The sequence below is a fragment of the Geotrypetes seraphini genome, chromosome 2 (genome assembly GCF_902459505.1).
Source record: "Geotrypetes seraphini chromosome 2, aGeoSer1.1, whole genome shotgun sequence".
NCBI lineage: Eukaryota > Metazoa > Chordata > Amphibia > Gymnophiona > Dermophiidae > Geotrypetes > Geotrypetes seraphini.
Genome location: NC_047085.1, coordinates 167691926 through 167712800, shown reverse-complemented (window position 1 = coordinate 167712800; position 20875 = coordinate 167691926). Strand labels below are relative to the sequence as shown.

General features: G+C 42.1%; 1 protein-coding gene across 3 annotated transcripts in view; it reads left to right on the top strand.

Moving 5' to 3' along the window:
- RTTN (rotatin) overlaps positions 1 to 20875 on the top strand; it is a 385080-nt gene that overhangs the window by 260405 nt on the left and 103800 nt on the right. For all 3 annotated transcript variants that reach the window (XM_033934249.1, XM_033934250.1, XM_033934251.1), the window contains 3 exons: positions 12646 to 12736; positions 15565 to 15718; positions 19680 to 19817. In XM_033934249.1, coding sequence (XP_033790140.1) covers positions 12646 to 12736; positions 15565 to 15718; positions 19680 to 19817 — 383 coding nt within the window. The remainder of the gene's footprint in view (positions 1 to 12645; positions 12737 to 15564; positions 15719 to 19679; positions 19818 to 20875) is intronic.

Here is a 20875-nt window from a genome sequence, read left to right as displayed (position 1 = left end):
CCTTAACCATTTTAGTCACTCTTCTCTGGACCCTTTCTAGTAGTACCGTGTCCTTCTTCGTGTACGGCGACCAGTGCTAGATGCAGTACTCCAGGTGAGGGCGCACCATAGTCCGGTACAGCCCAGTAACCTCTGATCTGTTTGTGATCCCCTTCTTGATCATTCCTCGCATTCTGTTCGCCCAAGTCCCTTTCCTGAGAGGTCTCTCCAAGTATCGCCCCGGACATCCTGTATTTGTGCATAATATTTTTGTTCCCGACATGCGTCACTTTGCACTTATCCATGTTGAACCTCATTTGCCATGTTGATGCCCATTTCTCGAGTTTGATTATGTCACATTGCAGATCTTCCAATCCCCCTGTGTCTTCACTATGAATAACTTCATATCGTCCACTAATTTAATCTTCTCACTTGTCGTACCAATGTCCAGATCATTTATAAAGATGTTGAAGAGCACAGGTCCAAGCACCGAGCCCTGCGGCACCCTGCTGTTGACACTCTTCCAGTCTGAGAATTGTCCATTTACCCCCACTCTCTGTTTCCTATGCTCCAGCCAGTTTTTAATCCACATGAATATTTCACCCTCAATTGCATACAATTGGTACCTTCCCCTATTCCTATCAGTCTGCCGAATAGACAAAAACTTGAAATAGAAATAAACAATACTCCGAATAGGAATAATAACTAATTTGCACAAATGCTGTTGGAAAATGAAGAGGATAGATCCCCGAAAGAAAATATCCCCACAGCTCGCCAGCTAAGGCAGCCAAGCCATAGCTGCTGTTCTTCAATTCTCCCCAGCCCTAGAAAAATACTAGAACTCACAGAAAAAAACAAAATCTGCATGTGCAACACCCACAAGAACAACACGACAATAGACAGGGTGGAGAAGCTAGACAGGGTGGAGAAGCTGGACAGTCTGGAGAAGCTAAAAGAAAGTAAATTAGCAGGTAAGAACCTAATTTCTCCTTCTTTAGCACTCTCCAGACCGGTATAGGAAATCTTACAAGTGGGACCCCTGGAGGGCCGACACCAGAATACGCTCACCAAACACCGCGTCCCGACACACCTGAACGTCCACATGGTAGTGTCTGACAAAGGAATACAAGGAAAACCAAACAGCAGCCTTACAAATGTCCACTGGAGGCACCCAAGAAGACTCAGTCCAAGACGCCGCTGGACCCTGAGTGGAAAGAGCCTTGAGAAATTCCAGAACAGTCCAGTTCAGAAGAAGAGAAGCGGATGCAATAGTCTGATCCAACAAGCTATGATATCCCTAGAAGCGCCATCCCTTGACGAGGACCCACAAGAAGGGATAATCTGATCTCCCGAACTCCTGTGTCCTCTGCACAGAAGAGCGAAGAACCCGACAGACATCTAACTTGTACAACTGCTTCTGCTCAGAAGATCCCTCCCGACTACCCAAAACCAGGAGGACCACTGCCTGATTGACATGAAAAGGAGAAACTACCTTTGGCAGATAAGAAGGAACAGGTCTCAACACTACCCGCTCCCTAGAAAACTCCAGGAATGCTGACCTACAAGAGAGAGCCTGCAGCTCCAATACACGTCTAGCAGAAGTAATAGCCACCAAGAAGACCACCATAAGAGTAAGGTCCCTCAACAATCAGGCACCCAAAAGATCAAAAGGGGGGGTCGCACCAGCCCGGACAGGACCAGATTCAAATCCCAAGAGGGAACAGACGGCTGCATGTGAAGCTTGAGCAATTTGACTGCCTTCAAGAAGCGAACGATCTCAGGAATGGTAGACAATCGCTGACCCCGTAACAACCCCCGAAAGGCCGACAGCGGAACCCGGAGAGAAAACCAAGCCAGGCCATTCTGCAAGAACTCCAAGATATTAGGCAGAGAAGCGTGAAAAGAGACCACTCCATGCGCCCCCACATCAGTCTTCAAAGAAACGCCACACCTGCACATAAGCCCGAGATGTGGAAAGTCTCCTAGACCACAAGAGGGTGGAGATCACTTCATCTGAATACCCCTTCTTACCTAGGCATTCCCTGTCAAGAGCCAAGCCGTAAGACAAAAAGGACCCGGATTGAACATGGGCAAGGGCCCTGAGTCAGCAGATCGGGCAAATGAGGCAGAGAATCCGACACCAGATCCACATACCACGGACGTCAGGGCCAATCTGGAGCCACCAGAATCACAAGGCCCGGGTGATGAACAACGCGGAAAAGAACTCTGCCCACTAAGGCCACAGAGGGAACACATACAACAGCCCCTCTGTTGGCCATGGTTGAACCAGAGCATCCAGACCCCCAGCTTGACCGTTTCTGCGATGACTGAAGAAGCAGGGTGTTTTGGCGTTGACACTCATGGCCATCAGGTCCACGAGGGGCTGACCCCATGACTGCACTATCAACTGAAAGGCCACGTAGCTTAGACACCACTCTCCGGGATTTAGCATAAGACGACTGAGGAAATCCGCCTGAACATGCTCCACTCTGGTTATATGAGAGGCTGAGATGTCCTGAAGGTGGGACTCTGCCCAGACCATGAGCAGAGCCGCCTCCCGCGCTGAGTGCTCTTGGTGCCCCCCTGATGATTGACATAGGTCATTGCTGTGGCACTGTTCGACAGAACTCAGACTGACTTGCCCGACAAGGAGTGGAAGGCTAACAGCGCCAGATGGACGGCTCTGGTCTCCATAGAAACATAGAAGATGATGGCAGAAAAGGGCTACAGCCCATCAAGTCTGCCCACTCTGCTTACTCACCCCCTGTCTATGCCCTAATGACCCAATTTTCTTATCTTGACCCTCGTAGGGATCCCACATGGGTATCCCATTTATTCTTAAAGTCTGGCACGCTGTCTGCCTCGATCACCTGCACTAGAAGCTTGTTCCAATGATCAACCACTCTCTCTGTGAAGAAATATTTTCTGGTGTTGCCATGAAATTTTCCGCCCCTGAGTTTGAGCGGGTGCCCTCTTGTGGCCGAGGGTCCCTTGAGAAAGAAAATATCATCTTCCACTTCGACACATCCCGTGAGGTACTTAAATGTTTCTATCATGTCTCCCCTCTCCCTACATTCCTCGAGAGTGTAGAGCTGCAGTTTTGTTCAGTCTCTCTTCATACGAGAGACCCTTGAGCCCCGAGATCATCCTGGTGGCAGTCCGCTGAACCGATTCAATTCTGCGCACATCTTTACTGTAATGTGGCCTCCAGAATTGCACACAGTACTCCAGATGAGGTCTCACCATTGCCCTGTACAACGGCATTATGACTTCAGGCTTTCTGCTGACGAAACTTCTATTGATACAACCCAAGCACATTGATCGATCAGGACACCTCCTCTGTGGACCAGGTGCCCTGAGCTGAGTGACCCAGACACTGAGCTTCCCAACTGAGGAGACTGGCATCCATGAGAAGCACCGTCCACTGAGGGTGATCCAGACTCGTCCCTTGAACAAGATGAGAGGTATGGAGCCACCAACGAAGACTGCAGCACACCAAGCCTCTCAAAGGAACAGGGAGATCCAAACTGTGCCTCTGGGGCAACCACTTCCGAAGCAGAACATGCTGAAGACGACACATGTGGACCCGCGCCCACCTTACTACGTCTAGGGTAGCCTCCATAGACCCCCAAGATTTGGAGGAAATCCTGCGCCCGAGGACACCGGGATGCCATAAGCAGGCGAATCGGAGATTACAGTTTGCATACCCGGGCCTCTGGAAGGAAGACCTTACCCAAGGAGGTGTCGAACAGAACCCCAAGGTATTCCAGACGCTGAGATGGGACCAACATACTCTTGGAAAGAAGGTTGACCATCCATCCAAGCGACTGCAGAAATTCCACCACCCGAGCCGTAACCCGGGTGCTCTCCTGAAACAACTTCATCTAGGTAGGGATGCACCAGAATGCCCTCTGTCCTCAAGGCCGCCTCGACGACCACCATAACCTTGGTGAATGTCTGGGGAGCCGTGGCCAGGCCTAAAGGAAGTGCACAGAATTGATAGCACTGACCCATGATCGCAAAGCGAAGGAAGCGCTGATAGGAGGGCCAAATTGGAACATGCAAGTAGGCCTCTGTCAGATTGAGAGAAGTCAGGAACTCCCTCGGCTGAACCACCAGAATGACAGACCGCAGTGTTTCCATGCGAAAAGAGGGAATATTGAGAGCCCTGTTGACCCCTTTTAAATCTAAGATGGGCCGAAAGGTCCCCGCCTTCTTGGGCACCACAAAGTAAATTGCATTATTGTTATTTTGTTTACCTTCTGTATCTTTCCCTTATTGTTTCTTTATTGATTTGTATTTCACTCCTCCTTTACCCAATGTTATGAGTATGTTAAGTTAAATTTTAATCCCTTGTCATTGTTTAAATTTTGTCTTTTATTGTACTGTTTCCCTTCATATGTAATTTTTAAACTGTTCATCGCTTAGAAGTATGATTAAGCAATTAATCAAAAAAACTATTAAACTTGAAACTTGAATACCTGCCGGTGCCACACCCCTGAGGGGGTACTGGAACAACTGCTTTGAGATCGAGCAAGCGTTGAAGGGTCTGGCGAAAGGCCTACATCTTCCATGCCGCCTGACACGGAGAGGCTAGAATATGATCTGGCAGAGAGCGGGCAAACTCCAAAGCATAACCATCCTGTACCACCTCCAGGACCCACTGATTGGACGTGATCTCGGCCCACTTGGGGAAAAACTCGTACAGCCGGGCACCCACCAGAATGAAAGGGAGCGCTGGCAAAGAGTCATTGGGCAGGATGGGCAGTGGGAGAACCGGAGGAGGGATTCCCAGCCCTCTGACGGGCCCCCGAAAGGACTGCATGCACTGATAAAATCGACCCTGGGAAAACCCTGAAGCCTGGAAAGTAGCAGCCTCATGCCCAGGGCAGTATTTGCAGAGCTCCCGCAGATGCCCACGGACAGTGGCACCCCAAGACGCTGGGCGGGCATGGTCCTCAGGCAGGTGGAGCACCTTAGTTTGTCAGAGTCTGAACCAACCTATCTAAATCCTCTCCAAAAATCCTCTCCAAAAAATTTCCGAACGGAAATTTAGCAAGTTTAGTTTTGAACGCGGCATCCGCTGACAAAGTGCAAAGCCACAAGGTATGTCGATCGGCCGCTTCAAAAGCTATAGACTTGGCAGACATCCGCACCAAGTCTAAGAGAGCATCTGAGAGGAATGAGGCAGCCATCTCAATCTTTGCCACATCCTGATCCACCAAGGACCAGACATCAGATTCACGATCCAGGACACGCTCGGCCCACCAAAACACGGCGCGAGCCACCAGCCCCCCACAAATAGCCACTTGGACACCCAAGGCAGAGACATCAAAATTCTATTTAAGAATGGTCTCCAACTTACGCTTCTCAGAGTCCCGTAAGGCAGAACCGCCCTCAACAGGCACAGTATGCTGCCTAGCAATCGCTGAGACCACCGCGTCCACCACTGGCGAGGGGATATGATCGAAACATTCAAAATACTGAAGGGAATATACTTAGTAGAGAAAGACAGACTGTTCACCCTCTCGAAAGTAGGGAGAACGAGAGGACACTCTCTAAAGTTGAAAGGGGATAGATTCCGTACAAACATAAGGAAATTCTTCTTCACCCAGAGAGTGGTAGAAAACTGGAACGCTCTTTCGGAGTATGTTATAGGGGAAAACACCCTCCAGGGTTTCAAGACAAAGTTGGACAAGTTCATGCTAAACTGGTGAGACTGGACTCATTTGGAGCACTGGTCTTGACCTAGGGGCCGCTGCGTGAGTGGACTGCTGGGCAGGATGGACCACTGGTCTGACCCAGCAGCGGCAGTTCTTATGTTCCACAGTTTTGTTTTCAGTCTCCACCTGCTGGTCATGATGAGATATATACCTGCTTGTAAGATTTCCTATACTGGTCTGGAGAAGCTAAAAGAAAGTAAATTAGCAGGTAAGAACCTAATTTCTCCTTTTAGCTGGTGGCAGTCAGTGATTTAAATACTCACTAATCACCGCCGGATGAATATGTTATGTTGTGTTTAACTTTGTCAGTTAAAGAATGGGAATACCACAGTTCCATGAGAGGAAAGCAGAGCAGAAATGCACCAAATTTGAAATGCAGAAATTTGGTGGAGGATGGGCTGGGGAGGGCTATTAACGTAGAATATAATCTTTTCCAGAGAAAGGAAAATGGTAAAACCAGAGGACATAATTTGAGGTTAATGAGTGGTAGATTCTACTTTATGGAGAGGGTGGTGGATGCCTGGAATGCGTTCCCGAGAGAGGTGGTAGAGAGTAAAACTATGACTGAGTTCAAAGAAGCGTGGGATGAACACAGAGAATTTAGAATCAGAAAATAATATTAAAAATTGAACTAAGGCCAGTACTGGGCAGACTTGCACGGTCTGTGTCTGTATATGGCCATTTGGTAGAGGATGGGCTGGGGAGGACTTCAATGGCTAGGAGGGTGTAGATGGGCTGGAATAGGTTTTAATGGAGATTTCGGCAGTAGGAACCCAAGCACAGTACCGGGTAGAGCTTTGGATTCTTGCCCAGAAATAGCTAAGAAGAAAAAATTAAAAAATTTTAATTGAATCGGGTTTGGCAGACTGGATGGACCATTCAGGTCTTTATCTGCCGTCATCTACTATGTTACTATGTCACCACCTCTACTACTACTATTGTTAGTCTAGATTACTACTATTAATTATTTCTATAGCACTTCTCAGTACTGTCCTTGGAGCACGCCTAGTCACTTGGATTTTTAGATATCTACAATTTATTTTTTTTTTTTAAATTTCTATTCCACTTAAAACCTAAGTGGATTACAATAAAACATGCATAAGCCAAGTCAACAGGAAATCAATACATCACAAATGTCAAACCACCACAAATTACAGTTCTCAGATAATCAGTCATGCAAATCTACTATAGAAAATCCCCCAGCCTAATGGAATGCCTGAACAAAAAGATGTGTTTTTAATAATGCTTTAAAGTGTTTCAAATTTTTACATAAGTCTTAATTCCATAGCTTTGGACAGGCCACTGATATTGCTGTTACTCACGTTTTCTTAAAATGTATCTCCTGTACATGCTCAAGGGATAGTCTCATTGCAGATTGCGATCGCAAAGAATATGATGGTAAATATTGTCGCCGCAGACTGCTTGGCGGGGACCCTGGCTGGTGGCAAACAATAGACCAGTGTGCTTCCCAATAGAGGAAGAGCCCTACATGTATCTTGTCAGGATACAAATGCAAAACCCAGTTAAGTAGATCATTCTCAAATTAGACAGTCTTGCAGTTCATCTAATGCTGTGTCTTTATTTTTCAAAACAAATAGGCATAAGCAGCACTGCAGTTAGGTAAAGAAAAAAAAAATAGGTGCAGCATTCCTCAAAGGAAAAAATAGGCACAAACACAGTTCACTGAAAATAAGCTTCCCTTAGGCAAAAGAGGCACAACACCCAAGCTCGCTCTTGGGCATAGGCTTTTTAATAACCAAAAATGTCCTTGTTTTCAACCTCATGGTTCGGTGCTGGGGCCGATCCTGTTCAATATGTTTGTGAGTGACATTGCTGAAGGGTTAGAAGGAAAAGTTTACCTTTTTGCGGATGATGCTAAGATTTGTAACAGAGTAGACACTGAGGAGGGAGTGAAAAACATGAAAAAGGAGCTGCAAAAATTAGAGGAATGGTCTAATATCTGGCAACTAAAATTCAATACAAAGAAATGCAGAGTATTGCATTTTGGGTTTAAGAATCAGAAGGAACCGTATATGCTGGGAGGTGAGAGGCTGATATGCACAGACGGGGAGAGGGACCTTGGGGTGATAGTGTCCAAGGATGTAAAGGTGAAAAAACAGTGTGACAAAGGTGGTGGCTGCTGCCAGAAGAATGCTGGGCTTTATAAAGAGAGGCGTAGCCCATAGAAAAAAGAAGATGTTGATGCCCCTGTACAGGTCATTGGTGAGACCCCACTTAGAGTATTGTGTTCAATTTTGAAGACCGTATCTGATGAAGGACATAAGAAGACTTGAAGCGGTCCAGAGGAAGGCAACGAAAATGATAGGAGGTTTGCGCCAAAAGACGTTTGAGGAGAGACTGGAAGCCCTGAATATGTATACCCTAGAGAAGTGTATCTCAAACTGTGTGCCAAGGCACACTAGTGTGCCTTCTGAGATTCCAAGTGTGTCGTGGCACACTGAGGAAGAAGAGACTTCCAGCTGATTTCGCTACATGGTACAGTGCCAGCGCTGCCCGATTTGCCGAAGACCTGCATGTTTCCCCCTTCCTCTGGCTTCCCCCCTGGCCTCCCGGTCTCATCTTTAAAGCTAATTACAGCACCCGGTAGATAAAATGATTTTATTTTCAATATAGTGATTGAAATGTGCCAGTTTTGAGAATTTATATCTGCTGTGCATATTGTATGTAAATGAAAAATGAATGGAAAAAATTGCTTTACAATTAGTAAAGGGGATGGGATCAGGGGCAGAGCTTAGGTGGACCTAGGGAGGTCTGTGGTTGGGGTACTCAGTTGCAGAAGGCCGCAAACTGCAAAGCAGCATGTTTAGAGTGCTGCGGCTGCCGACGAGTGCTGGAGGGAGTTTTGTCGGTCATCTCGTGGTGGGTCGGCGGGGTTCGCATGGGAGGGAGAGCTAAATGTTCCTTTTCAGAGGGGCCCTAACTACAGGGAGAGAAGCTGTCTGCCCTGGGTCCTCCAAGGCCTGCCATCTTTAACTTCAGGCAGCAATAGCGTTTACAATTAGCTGCTGTTGCCGGGTTTGGGCCTTCCTCTCTGCTGAGTCCTGCCTACTTCCTGTTTCCATGAAGGCAGGATCCAACAGGGAAGAAGGCCCGAAGCCGGCAACAGCAGCAAATTGTGAATGCTGCTGCTGCCTGAATAAGTTCATGATGCCAGGTCTTGAAGCACCCACTTAGGGGCTGAACTGCCGACCAGGGATGGGGTGACAGAAGGAGGAAAGGGAGCAGCGGGAGAGAGAATTGCTGCACCCAACTGGAAGGAAAGGAATTAATGAAAGTAGATGCCAGGGCTTGGAGGGAAAGGAGGGAGGAAGAGATGCCAGGTCATGGAAGGAAGAGAGGGAGGGAGGAAGAGATGCCAGGGCATGGGGGAAGAGAGGGAGGGAGATATGCCAAGGCATGGAGGGAAGGAGGAAGGTATGCCAGACCAAGGGAAAAGGAAGGAAGAGATGTCAGAGCGTGAATGGGGAGGGAGAGATGAAAGGAAAGATGCCAGGGAATCAGGGAAGGGAAACAGATGCCAGACCGTGGGAAGGAAAGAAGAGAGAGAGATGCCAGAGCATAGGGGAGGGGGTGATGACAGAGAAAAATGGAGAGGTGGCAGAGCTGAAATGAATCATGTACAAAGGAGAGAAGGGGCACAAGATAGACAGTTTATGGAAGGAGCATAGAAAGAAGGAAGATGCCATGTGTATGGAAGGAGCATAGAAAGAAGCAAGATGCCATATGGAACGGGGAGAGGGCGGACAGTGGATGGCAGGTGCAGAGAGAGAGGGAAGACATGGAAGGAGCTGATGCTGCATGGAAGACAGAGAGAGGAGAGATGCTAGCTAGAAAGAAGTGATTGAAGACAAGATGATTAAAGCAGAAACGACAAAAGGTAGAAAAAGATTTTTATTTGAAATCTGTTTTTATTGGCAAAAAGAATAACAACCAACAATCACATATGGCAAAGAGGAATTGGTACATTTCCAAATAAAATTATTATTATTATGATATCTAGTTTTATTTAATGTTAGTAGGTAATTTAAACCAACTCCTAAAATCATGGTTCTTGAAAAGAAATTTGGCTCTCAAAAGAAATCTTAATCGTTGTACTGCTGATCTTTGGCTCTTTTGACTAATGAGTTTGCCTACCACTGCCCTAGAGGAAAGGAGGGACAGGGGAGGTACGATTCAGACGTTCATATACTTGAAAGGTATTAACGTAGAACAAAATCTTTTCCAGAGAAAGGAAAATGGTAAAAACAGAGGACATAATTTGAGGTTGAGCAGTAGTAGACTCAAGTGCAGTGTAAGGAAATTCTATTTTATGGAGAGGGTGGTGGATGCCTGGAATGCGCTCCCGGGAGAGGTTGTGGAGAGGAAAACAGTGACAGAGTTCAAAAAAGCATGGGATGAACACAGAGGATCTAGAATCATAAAATAATAGTAAATATTGAAGAACTAAGGCCAGTACTGGGCAGACTTGCATGGTCTTTGTCTGTATTTGGCCTTTTGGTTGAGGATGGGCTAGGGAGGGCTTCAATGGCTGGGAGGGTGTAGATGTGCTGGAGTTAACTTTGATGGAGACTTCAGTAGTTGGAACCCAAGCACAGAACCAGATAGAGTTTTGGATTTTTGCCCAGAAATAGCTAAGAAGAAAAAAAATATATTTAAATTGAATCTGGTTGGGCAGACTGGATGGACCATTCGGGTCTTTTTCTTCCGTCGTCTACTATGTTTTATGTTACTATGTAATCTCCAATGGACAACAGTCTTTACTAACACAGTTCATTGGCATTGCCTCACAATGTCTGTTCAACTGGTTCTGATTTAAAACAGCTGAAGTCTCCAACTACTGAGAGCTGGACAGGGAGGATTGCTGAGTTTGCTTTCTATGGCTTCTTAAAGCTTTCATAAATCCCTTCCCAAGATATATTAGCAGACTCCTCTCAAATAATCCTCAGCTTCTTGCTGAGCCAAAATAAAATGGTAAACAAGAAAGAAAGCTCAGTACTTTAGAAACACAAACAGTTTCTTCTTCAGCACAATGCCCATCCCCCACTTATCCAAGTTTCCTAGTTTTATTTAAAATTTGATATACCGCTTAAAAAATTGTCTAGGCAGTATACAAGATCATGACAGATAAAATCAAATGGTAACATAATTAGACAGCAACAGACTTAAGTGAAATAATGAAACAAGGGGATAAGGGGGAAATAAAATTTGCGATAAGAGAAAGAGACAGTAAAGGTCAATACAGAAGGAGGGGGATATGCTCTTCCTAAAGTCTGGAGATTATTTGTCATATGCATCCTTAAAAAGGAAAGTCTATAGGTTAACTGTAAATTTGTTCATAGGTATTTCTTCTCGGAGATGCGAGGGTAAGGAATTCCACAATGTAGGTGCTGTAGCAGAAAATCTTCTTTCTGGTGGTATCGCAGCTAGGTTCACTCTCTGGGAAGTCTTCCTCTTCTGCCATCTGGTATGAAAGTTCCCTGCTTATCAGTGTATGAGCCCCGCCCAAACCTGTATATATCTGACCTGGGACTTGGCTCTCTTGGGCAGCTCCTGTGGTCATTGTGCACAATGCTGGGAAAAGGTTTACAGACAGCTGTTTTCTGACTGTGCATAATTTCAATCTCTGTTATTCATGGCATCCTGACAGGGTTCATGCTCAGGAGTGGTTCCCTCAGGATAGGCAGCCAAATCAGTCAGGGAATATAATCTGTGCTTTTGGTGTGCTTTTCTAACCACAACACTGATCTTCTTTTGGCTCTTAAAGGGGACCAAAGTGGGCACGGAGCCTGGTTGGTCACAATATTTCTTTAAAATCTGTGTCACATACCAAGGTGCCTCCCCATATTCTACTTGATATAACTGACAACCAGTGTAATTGTTTTAACACCGGAGAAATATGTTGATATTGAGATGCCCCAGTGATCATTTTTGTTGCCGTATTTTGCACTAGTTACAGAGCTCGTACTTTAGATTTAGCAATGCCTAAAAGCCGCGTATTGCAAAAATATAATTTTAAAATGACCAGACTCTGGATCACTGTCTGAAAATCAGCTACTGCATCTTTAGAAATGTTCCCTTCACAACTTGTAGAATTTGTTCCTGCATTGTAAGTCAGGTGTGTAAATAGACCCCCAGCAACCTCATATGCGGAAAAATGGACAATGTTATGTCTTGCATCTGTATCTCCTTCACATGCAATAACTGTTCATTGTCCCCAATGGTAATTGGAGCTCACTCTGAAGAAAGAGATATTCAGTTTTTTGCAAGTTTAATACAAATCAGTTTTCATCCATCCATTTTCCAGCTTCCATCATACAATTTGACAATTTAACCACATAACTCATCCTATCTTTACTGGAAAGAAATGTGTATAATCCTCATAAATGCAATAGTGTGCATCCAAATTCTCCAATACTTGCTCCAATGATGCAGCGTATACATTAAATAATAGTGCCGATAGCATGAACACCCTTGACACTCTTTTTTTTTTAACTTACATTACAGAGGATATTCCCCCTCCAATCTTTACCACAAATTTATGATTTGTTAGCAAAGAATGAAACCATTTTAATACCACACCTCTATTCCACCCTTCTGTAACTTATGTAACAGAATGCTTAGATCTACTGCATCAAAAGCTGCTGACACATGAGATAAATTTGCAAGCACTACTTCCATTATATGCAAATAGATCTTCATGCATATTTATTGTAGATATTCTGAAATCCTGACTGGAAAGGTATGATCCAGGGACTAGGTTGAGAACCACTATCCAGAGATATGCCATTTTTGAGGCTTTCCAGAAAAATATATTCAATTTACTTAGTGCCTCCATGTTTATAGTGCTTGTTAGGTATTAAAATAGAAAAAATTAAAACTTGGATATTAAACTAACAATAATATTTTTATGTTTAATTTTCAGTCTTATAAATGGTGACTTGATTGAGAGATTATTTTGGGATCTGAGAATTCTACAACCTCATCGTTGTCCTATTGAAAGCAAAAAATCCCAGGTCAGTAGTATATGTTGTCACAAGATAGACCCTATGACTGAGAAGGGTAGTAAGAAAATGCCTGTGCCCAGGGCTAGGCAAGGGAAAATACTGTCCCAAAATGGAAGAACACTACCAACACCTCAATCCAGAACCAGTCAGGGAAGGTTTAGTCATGAACAGGAAAATACCTATTTGTTTTCACCTGAATTAAGGAAGGGGGAACAACGGGCAGGTAGAACTAATAATAGTGCTTAGAATAGTGTTCCTAGGGGGAATTTTTACAAGGCAAATCATAACATTCATGGGGGACCCAGTTCAAGGCAACAACAAGAACATTCTAGTCTCCACTTTAGCCAGGAACAAGCAACACCTGCAGCTCATTATCCTGAGGCTTATAAGGGCCAGCAGCAGTGCTCAGAAAGGAGGCAGTTACTGAATCAACCCAAGCTGGAGAAGAAATAGGGTATTGAAGGATGACCAGTTCCTAGGACTCGAAGCAACATACCTCAACAGAATTTATAGTCAGATCTAACCATATTGATTCTGAAATGTTAGAAGAGTTTTTAAGTGAAGCTTCTGAAAATTAAGAATATTTAGACCCTAAAGAAGTCATGGACTTTAGTGGAGGAAATACTGAAACTGACTTGTGTGACATGGAAATAGATTGTATTTAAACTGATGTTATGCTGAGACTTTGCCAAATAGCAAATTTAGTAGATAAAACGGTTTGCTAGTTTGTTGAGGAAGTAAAGGGGCTGGCTGCCCAAGTAAACTCAAGTTTGAAGAGTTTACTGTAGAGCCTTAACCTTGTGAAGGTTTTTGCAAGCTTCTTTTGGAAAGAACCTGAGTTTTTCTAGGCTGTGGCAGTTTACACTGCACAGCCCTGGCAGTGGTCTTTTGGATATTTTTTTCCTTTTTTGTTTTCTTTTGACTGGATTGTGGGTCCTGTTGGGAAGGGACCACAACCAACGGTCGCTGTGGGAGGAGGTCCCTTCTGCCCTGAGCTCTGCAGTCAGAAGAGCTCAGAGGCAAGATCCAGTCTGACCCTGCCAGTAATAATTTGGAATAAGAAACTGTATGAAAGCATTTTTTTAAACTAGTTGAATATAGTACTGGGAGTTGTAAGTAGTCCCTGGTGTCAGAAGTTTGAGTGCACCAGGAGGGCCAAGGGAGGCCATTTTGGACTATATTTTTGAAAGCCAAGTTTTCCTTTTGAACTATGAATGTTATTTTGGATTTTTCTGAAAATTGAAGTTCCTGAAGGAATAAAGTACTTTAAGTTGGAATCAATCCAGTTGTTTTTATTACTTGATCCACCACTCCTATTGGGAACTGATTAGCCGCTTGGTCAGCTCTCTTGGCCATATCTGCTTGGGCGCCAGCCCGGCACGGTGACAATGTATGGCTTATGATGTGTCTACAATGTTATATACAGACCTTGTAAAAGTCTTCAGGCCTTTTTCTGTTTGTCACATTTTGCTTTCCAAAAGATAGAGTTCAAAATGTATTATAGCAGTTTGGTTTCACCAATGTACACAACATATTTCACGTCTCCAGTGTAAAAAGAACAATGTACTATAATAAAACGCTAAGCGCGCATGCACACTCTTACCTACGTGAACCCTGATCCGTGATCTGTAGGTCCGTGGCCAGCATAAGAATAACGCCCGGCTTTCCTCCCGAGCTAAGTACCATACAATTACAGCATAAGCTAAAGTGCAAACAATAATGTAATTTAAAAGCAGCTCACAGAGAAAATAAGACGGTTATCAATGATAGCCCAGTTATAAGTTTAACAACTATGATTTGCTCTGGTTGCTGGCTTTGGGCACTTGAGATACAAAGTCTTCGTCTCTAATTGTGGGTAAGATTTACCTCTTAGTTCTTTCGTTGGCCTTATTTAGGAGTTTGAGTAGTGATACTAATTCTTGATTTGGATAGTTTAATATAACCAACATGATAGAGGTGAAAGATATGTGCTAATGAAAATAAAGAGGCTGAGGTTAATTTCTATATGATATATAATAATATTTGTGGGGGTTTTGTGCTTTCATTTTAATAATTGTGTTGTATTGATTTTGATTATGTATATAAATCTGTAATCCACCCAGAAATCTTATAATATAAAATATAAATAATATAAGAAAGAAAGTTTATTTTGTGTATATTATGCTTTTATTTTGTCTTTGCTTCTCACTGAACTGCTAATTTGTTGTTTATGATGAATCACTTGTAGATGAAACTACCATGTTATGACAGATTTCCCTCTTGTCTACTTGTTAAATGATGTGACAAGGGCAGATAGAAAAGAAGACTAAACTGATGCTAATCTCTTTTTCTGGTGGTTTTGCCTTGTTGAATTATTTTTATTACTTGTCAGCAGAGTATTTTGCAAGCAGAATGTACTCTAGTTGGGATGCATACTTATTAGATTACAACAACATTTTTAGAGGTATGAAAACAGCTAGTATAGTCCATGCATGGCCTTCCTTTCTCTTTCCAGGGCATACTGACTTCATAGCTCAGCTATTTGTAGTATAAATATTTTCATTACCTTTTTAAATAAAGTCTAGTATGAAAAGAAGTAGTTATATATGGTATGGTCACAGATATTATTGAAGTCATGTCAATGATATGCCAATTTTATTTTTACCCACTAATCATAATTTATTTATATTGCCATAATGCTAATATTTTATTTTTATGGCAAGCGCTATGATGTAATTTTTGATTGCAGGAGGGGATACTTATAATGAAGTCTATGTTTTTCTGATATCTGAGGATTCATTATAACTGTATTAGCCTATATTAAGTGATGTGATTTATTAGTTTATTTCATTAAACAGGTTTTGTTCCTGCTTCAGTATTTGTCATCATTGTCAAGCCTGTTGCAGTCATGCATTTTGATAGAACCAGCCCTTGTATTCCATGATGAGCTCCTGATCCCCAATCTAGAGCATACCTTCCATGTTTTCACCATACGGTCCAAGGATGGCTGGGGTAATATATAATTTATCAATATTAGGAAACCTTTCTGGTACTAATTTTCCAAGATTCTTCCAGTTTATTAAAACATGTGCAGAGTAGTATATTACATTACTAGAGACTTTATTTCATTCTTTGCCTGTAGAGTGTTCAGTTGTTACCATATTAAGCACCCTCTAATGATTTCACATAGGCCGCCATGCTTTTTTTTCCCCCTAAAATGCAATAAATTATTTCAATCTAATCAATTTTTACCTCCTGAAAAAAGTGCTATATGCAGATCCCCTAGTGTCCTTTGATACTGTGGCAAAAGTCACAGAATCAAGGCCATCTAGCTAAATTATCCATTCCCTGTGAAAACACCGAGAGGAGACCAAAAGCCAGAGTACAACAATGATGACTTTTCCCATTAACCACCTGGTGCTATTCTAGCTCTTCTAAGGGCAATGTCAGTGCTGTCCTTCATGCATGTTCTTTCTATTCTTGAAGTATACACTTTGAGCCATATAGTACTGAGCATGACACTAGCATGAACAGCAAAGCCTAAAGTACCACTTTACCAAATCAAACCAGGATGTCAGAGTTGCTGAGAAAAATGAGGGAGTGATGGCGAGAGTGAGTGAAAGGGGTAGGGAAAGAAAGAGGTAAAAGTTAAAAGATAAGAGGGCAAGAGGAAAAGTGATTGAATAGGGAGAAAGTGAATTAGAAATGTGAGCATGGAGGAGTATCCTAGTGGTTTGAACAGCAGGAATGCTAGGGTTCAAGTTATCCTCTTCCCACTTTACCCTCTATTACTTTATAACTTAGATTGTGAGTCCATTTGAAAAGGGAAATAACTGATATACTTGTGGTAACTAGCCTCAAGCTCATGTTTGGAAAGGGAGTAATTAAATCCAAAATCCAGGTTGAGTGAAAAAAGGGGTGGGGCAGGGAGAGTGAACAAGTATATGGGATACAATAGTGAGTGAGAGGTTTGGTGCAGGTAAATAAGTAAGGAGGTGGGGACATGGGTTGAAAATGAGGGTATGGTGCAAGAGGAAAAGTGAATGAGTGGACGAGGGAAAGAGATATGGAGGAAGAAAGTGAGTAAGGAGAATGGGGGTAAGGAAAATTGAGTGAGTGTGCTCAAGGAAGAGCAAGTGAGGGAATTGGAGAGTTATAGAAAGAGAGGTCATACCCGTTGAGTATGAATAGGGGGATCAAAAGGGGGAATATGGGGAGAATAAGGGAATTGAAGTCATACCTGTTGAGTATGAATAAGGGGTTCAAAAGGGGGAATATGGGGAGAATAAGGGAATTGAAAAGGATATAGAGAGTTAAAGAATAGCAATGTGCTTGGGAGCTCGGAGGCTATCAGCATACTCCTCCCAATTCCCTCCATGGTGATAACCCAAGTCCACTATGATCCACTTGGGCTTCTGCTGTTCTCCAACTAGCTGCTCACCTGGTACTGAGAGGTTGTAGGAGCAAGGCAAACAGTCCACTAGATCTAATGTGGGAAAGTAAAACAGAAATAGAACTTGATAGAATAACCATAGCCTTTATTATTGCATAGAAAGTCACAGGGATTAAAATGGATGCCCAATGTGGCCATGCTTCGCCATACACAGGCTGCGTCAGGGCCAATGAATCTGTAATCATAAGCATAAGACGAACATGTAAAAACCTTGTGTAACATAATTAAACCTTAAAAACAATACTATTTGTACCATAAAAACATGTAAATGTCAAACATAAAATCTAGGTAAGCCATAACTTCTAAGAAGCTAAAAGCCAGTTATTCTGCTGTACAACCATAAAAATTGCATCCATATCTAAAAATTAAATATAAATCACATAAATATCTAAAAGCAACCACATGATACAAAGATAACCAAAGCAATATATGCATAAGTTAAAACAAAATATCTGAAAAAGCATAAAAGGTACAACCAGTCCTGTGGGGGTAGCAAATGAAGCACAATGGTCATAAAAACACAGACAAATCTATTTCTTGGTTCAGTCCATGAGAAGTCATAGTGTTAAATCTAAAAATAAACCTCAGTTCTGTCTGTAAAAGCAGCTTGTCCAGATCTCTCCATGAGGGATATGACATAATGAGAACAAAAAAAACCTGAGTCTTCACACATGATGTTTATCTACAGAATGTTGTACAAGAGGCTTCTCAATGTCAGTGCTCTAGATTGCACTCTTATGTTTAAGGATACATTTATTCAGTGGTCATATAGACTTACCTATATAAATCAGATTACAAGGGCAAATGGCAACATATATTACTCCATATACTAGAAAACAAATCACTCCATTAGGTCAGTACACACCAACGCCAGAAAAAGTATTTTAAGGCGAAAGAAAAGCCTCAGACATGGAGATGTGTTCCCACTCTCTTCCACCCAAGCATCACTGGCAAAAACTTTCGCATATAACGTATTACTGGCAGGTGGGAGCCTGAAAATAGTCAGAACTAACTAGAAAAAAACAGGCTAGTTAGAAAAGAGTCAGGCCGAAGATCGTTTCTTGGCTTTTAAGCCTTCAGGGCCGTGACATCAATGTTCCAAACTATCCTGCAATAATACAAAACTATAATCAAAACATGCTCAGATACCTGCTGCAGATGAAAGGAACAAAAACTGCTTTCCTTTACTCACGATTCACAGAATCAAATTCCTGCTTGCTACCACACTTTCAAAGGTACCAGTGCAGTACTTAAAAGACATCCAGGCAGTCAGGGGACACAGCACATGACCAGTCACATGGGTGAAAAAAAACTAGTCTGTGTCTGAGGCTTTTCTTTCACCTTAAAATACTTTTTCTGGCATTGGTGTGTACTGACCTAATTGAGTGATATGTTTTCTAGTATAGTATATTTTCCCTCCATTCCTCTTTTTAGTTATTTGTGTTGAACATATATTACTCCTGCACTTTTACAATTAGAAAGTTTCTTCATGTCTTAATACTGATATTTACTCTGTAGACTACACATGTATCACATTTATGATGCCCACTTGGTCTCTGAATAAGCTGCCTATCAGTTACAGGCAGGATAGAGTGAACCAGCATATCCTTCAAATTCTTTCCTTTCTTGTGTTCCTTTCATTATCATTCGTGGTTTTATCATCTAACACCTTCTCACTTAGAGCTATTTTGACATATATATATTTTTTTTACTAGTTGTTGCCACTTTGGTGACGCCAGTGTTTTACATCGGCTGGGTAAGCCATCCTTTGCTTGCATTATTTATTGTTTCAGTTGTTGGTTTATTTTAAATTATTTATTGACTTGTTCATTTATTAGTTTTTATTCAGTATTTAAGTACTTATTTATGTTTGTGACATTTATATGTTTTTTTTAATGGCACAAATAGTATTGTTTTTTTAGGATTTAATTATGTTGCACAAGGTTTTTACATTTTCTTATGCTTATGATTACAATTTCATTGCCCCTGACGGAGCCTATGTATGGCGAAACATGGCCACATGAGACATCAATTTTTAATCCCTGGGACTTTCTATGTAACAATACAGACTATGATTATTTTATCAAGGTCTACTTCTATTTTTACCTTCCACAGAGAAGTTGTAGGCCATCTGCATATTCCTTCTAGTTTCACCATAGTGGCTTTCAGGTCCACAGTGGCCCACTATGGCTTCAGCTACTGATACCCTGTGCTCTATCAGGCCACTTGCTAGAAGGCTCATGCATACTATCAACTTACCTTAATATTTTACTTTTATCTTTCTATTTACCAAAGCTCTGCACATTTATTTATAGTTGTGCAAATTGTTTTACAACCTCCATAAACTTGTACCAATAATATAGAACATACCGGTATTCATAAATTTTATAAACCATACACTTTGGTAAATATTATCAATATCCATTCAAATTCATGTTGCACTTTAGAGTTAGATTCTTTTGTTGTTGTGATGCCTATTTTTCCTTCTGCTGTTTGTAATGAGCTAAATTCTGTTTGCAGACACTGAATTAACAGCTGCAGTTTACCAAACGTGGACAGACTTGTTTAATTTTTTGACTACAGTGTTACGGAAAAGTGACCAGATCTCCCTTCCATCTGTGATGGCTAGATTTGTGAAATATTGTACTGCAATAATTGGTAATGCATATTTATATTGTTTCATATCTTATCTATATTTATACTGTTTCAAAATCTATCTGATGTCTAAATTTTATTCGTGCTATAAGTACACTTTTTTAAATTATTGACATTCTTAGCAGCTTGAAAGGCTATAATACTTAGCAAGATAATTGTAAACAGTTTTATTAAAATTGAAAAATTGTAAAGTTCAGACTGAGACCCAGTGATACTATCTGCTTCTGTTAGTAATTTAACTGTTATACTTTGAATGAACTGTAACCTTTTCAATAACTGCTGTGACATCCTGTTATAATAAGGCATTAGTAGTACAGATTTGCAATTAGTAGAGGAAGTCAACTCATCTAGAGGTTATATGCCTTCAGATAAGACTTAATTGTCCTTATCCTGTGAAGAGTCATATAAGGTGGTTTGTGTTTCAAATGATAGAAAAGAATCAAATAACCCAAGAATGTGAGGTGAATTTTTAAGCAATAATTGAGTCCCTGCAAGAGTTGCTACCTATATTGGTGGAACGTTGAAATGTCTGAATCATAGATAATCATACTTAGCAATACTGAGGGCTCCTTTTACTAAGCTGCGCTAGCAGTTTTAGCGCACGCACTAGACGCTAACGCCACCATTGAGCTGGCGTTAGTTTTTGGCATGTAGAGTGGGGTTAGTGCGCACGGCAATGGAGCGCGCGTTAGAAACGCTAGAGCACCTTAGTAAAAGGAGCCTTCAACGTTGATTTTTTTTTTTTGTTTGTTTATTTCAGCCAGAACCAAACTGATTAAAGATAGCTTTCTATACCTGTAGGCCCTGATTCTACAAAACTTGTCTAAAGTTAAGCACCGTTTAGACGTCTAAGGCGTCCTTTGTAGAATCGCGCTCAGCGGCGTTTAGCACTGTTTAGATGTCTAGCTTTTTAGGCGTCCTTTAGAGAATCAGGTTTTAGGTGTGATTTAGACGTACTCCAAACACTTATAATTATTGAGCTATAGCAGCTTCCAGGCAAGTGTCTCTGACTGCCCTGTGATATGATATGATAGCTCAATAAATAAAAGCCCTGTGCTCAT